Genomic DNA, 9,889 nt, shown 5'->3' on the forward strand with positions numbered 1-9,889 from the left:
ACAGGAGACCATACAGGAGACCATACAGGAGGCCATACAGGAGGCCATACAGGAGGCCATACAGGAGGCCGTGAGGTAAAACAACATAATCATGCAAATCACTGACACACTTTCCACTTGCCCCTTGTGAACACATGGATGCATTACATCACACTGTTACACAATGGCCCTGCACTGGAATGCACAAGAGAGACCCCCCCCCACAAATAACACTGTCGACAAGTCATTTTACAACACTGCTTTGCAGCTTCGAAACTGGACACATTGTCTTATTACGCATATATATTTATATATATAACTAATACTGTTTGATTCACATTTATCGTTTATTAACATGGCACCACAGGCTACACATTCACGTCCAAGGGGTAGTGTTAGCATTATTTGTGGTACGTTGCCAGAAAGGGCCAAGTAATAAGAGGATAGAGAAAAAGCCACAGAGAGGTGGCTGCAGATGGCTACACAGTAGGTCTTTTCGCCTGATAGGATTGTTTCTGGATTGGATGGAAGTCCGTTCCTCAGTTGGCCCTCTTTGATTTTTGGCTTTTTCCATCTCACGCTTCTGTGTTCAAAGAGAATCCAATTGTAGAGATGTGATAAACAGCTAAAATGGTGGCGGCGGTCTTGTGTGAGAGGTGATAATTGTGGCAAATAGCAACCCGTCCATTCATCCATCCATCCATTTTCTATACCGCTCATCTTCTGTGGGGTGGTGGGGGTATGCTGGAGTCTATTAAAGCTGACTTTGGGGGAGAGGCAGGGTACACCCTCGACTGGTCGCCAGCCAATATGGCAAAAGTATGTTTTTTATTATGTGATGAATAATACAATTTTATTTGACTAATTATTTCTCTTAAAGTATCATTTTGCCATAGATATGTAGCAAATTCTACCAAATTTGAAGCGTAAAGAAAACATAGATTGCCTCTATAATAAATATAATGATCTTTTACTGTAAATTGTTTTGACTGTATGATACCAAATATTCATATTAATTTTCTTTTTTTAATCAACATGAACCTAAATTTTGCTTTGAAATAACTTAACATTTTTGTTGATTTAATTAACATTTTAGTAAATTTTGTGGACCCCAGTGATAAGAAAATACTACACACTTGCAGGCAATTAAACTACAACTCAATTAATATGGCCAATATGGCAAAAGTATGTTTTTTATTATGTGATGAATAATACAATTTTATTTGACTAATTATTTGTCTTAAAGTATCATTTCGCTGAAAAATGTAGCAAATTCTACCATATTTGAAGTATAAAGAAAACATAGATTGCCTCTATAATAAATATAATGATTTTTTACTGTAAATTGTTTTGACTGTATGACACCAAATATTCATATTAATTTTCTTTTTTTAATCAACATGAACCTAAATTTTGCTTTGAAATAACTTAACATTTTTGTTCATTTAATTTACATTTTAGTAAATTTTGTGGACCCCAGTGATGAGAAAATACTACACACTTGCAAGTAATTAAACTACTAAACTCCATGAATAAACTTAAGGCCATAACAAAATTTAAAAATTAAAACAAAACAAAAAAAAAGTTAAACGATATTAGGAAAGCAGGAAGTGAACAAATGTAACAGTTACTGATTGTAAAAAAAAAAGTACCAGATGGAGGGGTAGGATTTAATAAGCTTTGCTTCTTCCTACTCCTTTTGGACATGTGGAACTGTGAACTGATTATGTGATGCATTCAATTGTAATCTGATGCATGTTCAAATGAAATTAAACCATTACCATTACCATTACCATTACCATTACCATTAATTCTACTAAAAGATGTAAAGTTGTGCCTCTCAATGCCACGCCATATATGCCAAAAGTTAAATGACTTCATCACATTCAGTAAATCATGTAAAATCTTGCTCGAACACGTTTTTCCTCTGTGGACTGCAGGATCTCACTAGCCGTACAGCTGAGAAGACAGTAGAGAGTGTGACAGCAAAGTAAACACGCCTGGAAACGCCTCACAGCCAGTCAGAAGTGGGGATTGATCCCGGGGGGGGGGGGGGGGGGGGCAGCAAAGCTGTTCATCATAGCTGGAGGAGAAAATCCTCAAATAGCACTCATTATTAATCAGCAAAATTCTCCCATTTTACGAAAGATCAAGTATTCATTCAAATTGGGCTTGTGCCATTTAGCAAATATCTTCCGGCATTATTTATCACCAACACCTTGTTAGACAACAAATAATACACCAAATGTAAGATCTGAACGCAAACATTAGGCGAGGATGCTGAAGCACTTTTAGCATTCCCTTAGTGTGCTGCTCGCTGCTGCTTGAGCTGTCACTGCAAAGCCTTACTTGTCTCATGAGCTCACTTCACAGCCACGCACACGATGATAGCACACGGCAGCAACAGCTACCTCACAGGGTGCGTCCTTTAGCCACTAAATCTACCCACAAGTCACAGCCTTAGGTATTATAGAATCTTAGAACCGAATGTATGAATGTTGTATAACACATTCATTTTCTACCGCTTATCCTCACGAGGGTCGCGGGGGGTGCTGGAGCCTATCCCAGCCGTCTTCGGGCGAGAGGTACACCCTGGACTGGTGGCCAGCCAATCACAGGGCACATATAGACAAACAACCATTCACACTCACATTCATACCTATGGACAATTTGGAGTCGCCAATTAACCTAGCATGTTTTTGGAATGTGGGAGGAAACCGGAGTACCTGGAGAAAACCCACGCATGCACGGGGAGAACATGCAACTTCCACACTGAGATGGCCAAGGGTGGAATTGAACCCAGGTCTCCTAGCTGTGAGGTCTGTGTGCTAACCACATGACCGCCATGCAGCCATTAGTAGCATTCTATCCTTAATTATGATTCAACTATGATGAGTCTGCTCAGCCAAAGAGAAGGCACCAATGGCTTACGTGACTCATTACCTGTCCCGACCAGGTACTAGAAATAATACCTTATGTACGTATTTGGTGGTACCTGGTTTTGGCAACTGAAAAAGTGAACCTTTGCTTTAAAGGCTTTTTCACAGCCAAAGTAGTTGGACCAAGCAGTGCAGTAAAATGGTGAGTTAATGTTAGCAACCATGTTTACTTTTTGTTCATTCATTCATTCATTCTCTTTTATCCTCACGAGGGTCGCAGGGGTGCTAGAGCCTATCCCAGCTGTCTTCGGGCAAGAGGTAGGGTAGATCCTCAATTATGATCATGACAAATTTGCTTGACCAGCAATGGTTTTCGTCACCTTCAGCTAAATGTAGTACTCAACACCTTTCGGACTGGCTGACTGATGTTGACATAAGCGGTTGTTCTATCAAAATCAATCATTCATTCATTCATTCATTTTCTATCGCTTTCCTCACAAGGGTCACGGGGGTGTTGGAGCCTATCCCAGCTGTCTTTGGGCGAGTGCCGGGGTACACCCTGGACTGGTCGCCAGCCAATCACAGGGCACATATAGACAAACAACCATTCACACTCACCTATCAAAATCAAAAAACGAAATTAGCCATTGCTTGCACATTTACTTGTGACTTTTGCCAGAGAATGGGCGATTATGAAGGTTTTTATTTTTATTTCATATGATATTTTATACAGGCTGCACAGCGACCGAGTGGTTAGTGCACATGCCTCACAACTAGGAGACCCGAGTTCAATTCCACCCTCGGCCATCTCTGTGTGGAGTTTGCATGTTCTCCCCGTGCATGCGTGGGTTTTCTCCGGGTACTCCGGTTTCCTCCCACATTCCAAAAACATGCTAGGTTAATTGGCCACTCCAAATTGTCCATAGGTATGAATGTGAGTGTGAATGGTTGTTTGTCTATATGTGCCCTGTGATTGGCTGGCCACCAGTCCAGGGTGTACCCCGCCTCTTGCCTGAAGACAGCTGGGATAGGCTCCAGCACCGCTGCGACCCTCGTGAGGATAAGCGGTAGAAAATGAATGAATGAATGATATTTTATACTCTAATTTCATTCTATGTCTTGACTACAGTGACAATAAACCTTTCGTACATGTGCAGATCTTTCTTCAGGTGACGAAATAGAGAAGACGGTGGACCAGGATTTGAGAAGTTAATCGACATAGTCAAGTCGTTGACATAAACAGGACCGACTTAGCAGGTTCCACTGTGGTAGCCATTGTCCTCGATTGAGCGTCTTATCATTCCAGATGGAGGACGCACTGTTGTAGCTACAGTGAAGACACCGAGTATTGGATCACACAAACTGCTTACCTGTGGCAGGGCAATAGAGAGTTGCCTCTGAAGGGACTCCTTCTCATGGCTGAGCTCTCTGAGGCGCAGCTGCGCCGTTCCCAGGCTTTCCTGCGTCTCCCTCAAGTTCTCCAGCAGCCTCTCCCTCTCTGTCAGCATGTTGACCATCAGAGACTCCAGGTTACCCGTGCTGCCTCCTTCATCTCCTCCGCCTCGGAGCTCCCTGCCGCCAAAGCCCCCTCCGCCTCCTCCTCCTCCGCCACCCACCGCACCACCGGGGCCTCCCACCCCAGCCCCAGCAGGAGAGGAGGAGCCCCCACCCGTGCCACTTCGCCCATCCTCTGAAATGGTGGGCATCACCTCGCACATCATCATGAGACCGGTGAGTGTGTATCAACAATTGGGAAAAAAAGTATTTATATTTTTTTAAGCGATTGTATGTATGATGACAGTTTGACGCTCAAAATATAAACAATTTTGAAAGAATATAATCCTTTTGGTTAGCATGATTTCTTGTTATTGTTTTTCCCCCTCCACAGCCCCCCCTCCTGCTCTTCTTCCCTATGTGATCTTCCTTCAAAAATGTCCAATCTGCATGGTAAGTGATCAGAATGCTTATGAGCTCAGAGAGAGGGGTGCTTCTATGGGGAAGCCATTCTGCGGGTGGCGGGGATGAGTAGAGGGTGAGGAAGGGCGAGCGTCTGTGCGCGGTAAGATTGGGATAGGAGAGGGATGCTGCTCCTTGGATGTGGCACTTCTCAAAGCACCAAGCAAGAGCTGAAAAAGAAGGAAAATCGTAGCGTTAGAAAGTCACAGACTACGCTGCAATGATAATACAACTTGACCATATATTTATTATTGCAGTTGCAGTTTGCGGTGCTGTAGAACTGCACTGCATCACACTGAGGGGTGTCTTTAAAATGTAGGCACTTTCATACTGTTTGCTTCACATGTAGCTCAGTACCGCAAAAATATGCTCAAAAAGAAACAAATTAATATATCACAAAAAATACCTAATCATAAAATCAATTATTTAATCGTATGAAGGTGTCCTAGTAAATGTGTTTTTTCGCCCCACAGCTCAATGCAATGCAATTAGACATGGGCCAGTATGAGATTCCAACAGTATGATAAACTTGGTTACAAATATGACGGTTCTTAATGCAGTCTATGGTGGCTAATTGTTCCACTTGATCGTAAATATTTCCGCACAAAAAAAAGCAAAATGCAAATAAATGCAATCAGTGGCTCAAAAAAGGGTCACAGCCAAGCGTGAAATATGCACGGGAGATTGGGGTCATGACCTCTGCAAAAAATCAGATGTAGCCAATATAACCCCCGAATTAACATACTGTGTCATTGAGGCATAAATAAAGTATGACAGTGTATTACTAATACAGGAACGACGTATTACCCAGACTCCTTAAAAAAGGAAATCATTCAATAAATACATAAACAGGCACCATTTTAACCCCCAGGCTGCACGGCGCCCAAGTGGTTAGCACGCAGACCTCACAGCTCGGAGACCAGGGTTCAATTCCACCCTTGACCATCTCTGTGTGGAGTTTGCATGTTCTCCCCGTGCATGCGTGGGTTTTCTCCAGATACTCCGGTTTCCTCCCACATTCCAAAAACATGCTAGGTTAATTGGCGACTCCAAATTGTCCATAGGTATGAATGTGAGTGTGAATGGTTGTTTGTCTATATGTGCCCTGTGATTGGCTGGCCACCAGTCCAGGGTGTACCCCGCCTCTCGGCCGAAGACAGCTGGGATAGGCTCCAGCACCCCCGCGACCCTCGTGAGGATAAGCGGTAGAAAATGAATGAATACTACTACATCTAAACTGGTGGTCGAGTGATGAGCGTGCAGGCCACACAGCTAGGAGACCTGAGTTCAATTCCACCCTTGGCCATGTCTGTGTGGAGTTTGCATGTTCTCCCCGTGCATGCGTGAGTTTTCTCCGGGTACTCCGGTTTCCTCCCACATTCCAAAAACATGCTAGGTTAATTGGCAACTCCAAATTGTCCATAGGTATGAATGTGAGTGTGAATGGTTGTTTGTCTATATGTGCCCTGTGATTGGCTGGCCACCAGTCCAGGGTGTACCCCGCCTCTCGCCTGAAGACAGCTGGGATAGGCTCCAGCACCCCCCGCAGCCCTTGTGAGGAAAAGCGGTATAAAATGAATGAATGAATGAATTTTAACCCACCACATCCCAACGGTTTACCCAAAGTTACCCCCTTGGTCACAACATAAATAACTCATAATGTTACATTATTATTTCATAGTGTGAATGTGCTGGAATTATGGATTGTGTAGTTTTTATTCATTCGCTTCCTGGCTGCACCGAGTTTCACATCCGTTTCCGTGTCGTGTGATTGTTGTTAGCAACTGTTGCTAAGTGATTGCTGCTTGTTGTTCAGTGGAGAATAAACGGTTTATACCACTTATCCTTGGTTCCTTTATCGTTCTGAATCACATCTCGGTGACCCTCGACTTGAGTGATGTGTTGACCGACATCCGTGAACAACATTGAGGCAGTACGTGTGCCTTTAGCAGTTCCTTTAGCAATATTACAACATTTTTAAATGTATAAAATGAAGTCTCTTTTCTATCTCTATCTGATAAAGCGTGACTTGAACTGTAATCTTGATAGCGCAAATATTAAGTACGTTAGATTTGCCCAAGCAGAGATACGTTAGGTTTATAATGTTCATGCACATTGCAAAGAAAGACAGCACTACCCAATGTTATGTCCATTCCTCTACCTATCAGAGAGGGCTAGCCTGCACTTTCACTCTGCCTCCTTGTCCTAAGCTAACTTGCAGCCCCCTCCTGTACTGTATATTGACCACGGTGAGACATTAGAATGGTATTGATCTTCCCATTTCCCGTCTTGACAAGAAATGAAAAATCTCAGGTAAGGGCTTTGAAAATGTGATCTCACTCCACTCATCTTCATTTAATCAGCAATGCTGTTGTGACCTACAGTCCTGAACGCCTCACTGCAATCGTTGAATTTCCTCTCCCACCGACTACGGTATTTGTGTCAGTGCCGCGAACCGGCGGCCAAAATGCAAATGGACTGCACATTAATAAAGTGCACGGTGTTATTCTCCTTCCTTCCTGTCTTATTCTTCATTCCTCCCAATGAGCCTGCATGGGCACCGCAATAAAGCCTGTTCTTTTTTCACACATAAACATTTTGAGCACAAACTGTTATAATGTGGACATCAGGACTTCTCATTGGTAGAGCTGATCCAGCTTTGAATTAGCTCCTCATGCTGGTGAGCTGGCGAAAAAGCCACTTGGCATCTTGACTGTGTGTCCCAGTAAATAAATTCCAATAATGGATGAGCACTGATGCAAAACTATGAGGTTGCACTGACTTCATTTACTTCAAGGAAAACTGTGCTTTTTTTTTTTTGAATGAGTGAGTCACTTATGTGAGACATGAATGCATTTCCGTGCGTTCTAAAGATATAAAAACAGCTAAAAAGACGCAGCTAAGAATGAAAGTAATGGGAACCACCTATTGTGTCTATTTAGCTTATGATCCTTTCAACTAAGGATTTAAGGGATTTTACCAGAGATGGCCAGCATTATCAAAAGATGACTCAGGCCACAAACAATTTTCATACTATTATTTTAATATGGTGACGATTTGGGTCAGCCGCTATTATTTTTGAGTTACTGCTAAGTGTTATGTGTGTTGAAGTTATTGCTATGTGAAATTTATGCCAAGTATGCAAAAAAATATGACCAAAATATGCCAAACAAACTGTATTACAAGTATTACACGTTATCATGAATGTCCGTTTTAATAGTTGTTTCCCATTACGTGTATTATTACCTGGCTATTTTTAGCTGTTTTTATATCTTTATAATGCACAGAAAAGAGAAAGACATGTAATCCTGTTTCACATCATGATTGTGGATGACGGGCAAATTTGAAGTTATCCATCCATCCATCCATTCGTTTTCTATGCCCCTTATCCACACTACAGTAGTGGGTATGCTGGAGCCTATCCCAGCTGTCTTTGGTATTCATACCTATGGACAATCTAGAGTTGCCAATTAACCTAACATGCATGTTTTTGGAATGCATGGGGAGAACATACAAACTCCACACAGTGATGCCCTGGCAGAGAATCGAACCCGGGTGACTGTGTGGCCTACATGCACTGTGCGGACGCAGTGTTCCTTTAAAATACATTTAATGTGTGTCTCTAATGTGAAATGGAAGGTGAGTTATATTACTGTAAAAACAAACCTGGACCAGTAGAGACTATGTTGGCAAAAGTCTTGGGACACCTCTAAATTAAGTAACTAATCAATCAGCACAAAGGCACTACAAAAAGAGCTTCATTCATTCACCACTTATCCTCACAAGGGTTGCGGGGGTGCTGGAGCCTATCCCAGCTGTCTTCGGGCAAGAGGCGGGGTACACCCTGCACTGGTGGCCAGCCAGCCAATCACAGGGCACATATAGACAAACAACCATTCACACTCACATTCATACCTATGGACAATTTGGAGTGGCCAATTAACCTAGCATGTTTTTGGAATGTGGGAGGAAACCGGAGTACCCGGAGAAAACCCACGCATGCACGGGGAGAACATGCAAACTCAGATATGCTAACAGAGATGGCCGAGGGTGGGATTGAACTCGGGTCTCCTCGCTGTGAGGTCTGCACGCTAACCACTAGACCGCCGTGCAGCCCAAAAAGATCTTAAATAGCTAAATACATATAAACAATACACATAGACTTCTCATTGAGAAGAGAACCCCCCCCCCCAACACCACCACCACCTCAGTCCACTTCTAATGCCATTAAACATCACCCCTCTTCCCCTCCATTCCCTCCACCCGTGGGTGAAGAAACGCATCATTGGAATCGATAAGTGATTGTCGACAGCTGCTTTGCAGTGATGAAAACATAAACACGCCTTTCCTCCTCTTCCTTTTTTACATTTCCACTCGGAATCCTCCACGGCCATGCACGCACTCAATGGTGGAGAATGACGAGATGACAGGTCGACGATGGTCTCCATTGCTAGATGGAGGACAGTCAAATTCTTCTAGTGAAAAAAAATAACCCATGTGTGTGTTGGGCTTTCATGACACACACAAGCGATAAAAGCGTGCATGCATACGTGGATACATGGCGTGGATCCTGCAGAGCTCACGTCATGACTCGAAAAAAATGCACACATTTTCATTGTATTGCACGTTGACCAAAGGGCCTAAGACTGCACATATATGATATATATTTAAGTGGCTTTCACTGGGCGCACACACACAACACAACACAACACAACACAACACAACACAACACAACACAACACACCTGTCAGTGGCTTCATGACAGCACGTCTTCCTGCCTTTGCATTTTTTCCATGCATGCATCCATTGTCAAAGTTGCATCCTTACCACGGCCGTCGCTTGTCAGCCTTTAGTGTCCATATTTGCCGTGAAATTCTCCCCTCATCCATTTGTGCGTGTCGGCACCGATAAAAGCCCACTCTCCCTAACGTGTATAAATGTGTATGTGTGTGTATGTGATGCCCCCCTTTTTTCCACATGTAAACGACGTCAAGGAAGAGGAGTGGGAGTGGGGGGAGAGAAAGAGAGCTAGGGAGAGAGACGTTACGCCACCTTAGCAAAGACCCCCCCCCTTC

The 9,889-nt window shown here is 43.3% G+C and overlaps 1 protein-coding gene across 1 annotated transcript in view; it reads right to left on the minus strand.

The window, feature by feature from the left end:
• The window catches only part of LOC131109810 (liprin-alpha-3-like), a 29,326-nt gene extending 19,437 nt beyond the window's left edge, over nucleotides 1–9,889 (minus strand). The window contains exons 1-2 of the mRNA XM_058062176.2: nucleotides 9,642–9,889; nucleotides 4,229–4,984 (exon numbers count right to left, since the gene is read on the minus strand). Coding sequence (XP_057918159.2) covers nucleotides 4,229–4,582 — 354 coding nt within the window. The 5' untranslated portion in view covers nucleotides 4,583–4,984; nucleotides 9,642–9,889. The remainder of the gene's footprint in view (nucleotides 1–4,228; nucleotides 4,985–9,641) is intronic.

The sequence above is a fragment of the Doryrhamphus excisus genome, unplaced genomic scaffold (assembly GCF_037039965.1).
Source record: "Doryrhamphus excisus strain RoL-2023G ecotype Guam unplaced genomic scaffold, RoL_Dexc_Guam_v1.1 HiC_scaffold_24, whole genome shotgun sequence".
In the NCBI taxonomy this organism is placed as follows: domain Eukaryota; kingdom Metazoa; phylum Chordata; class Actinopteri; order Syngnathiformes; family Syngnathidae; genus Doryrhamphus; species Doryrhamphus excisus.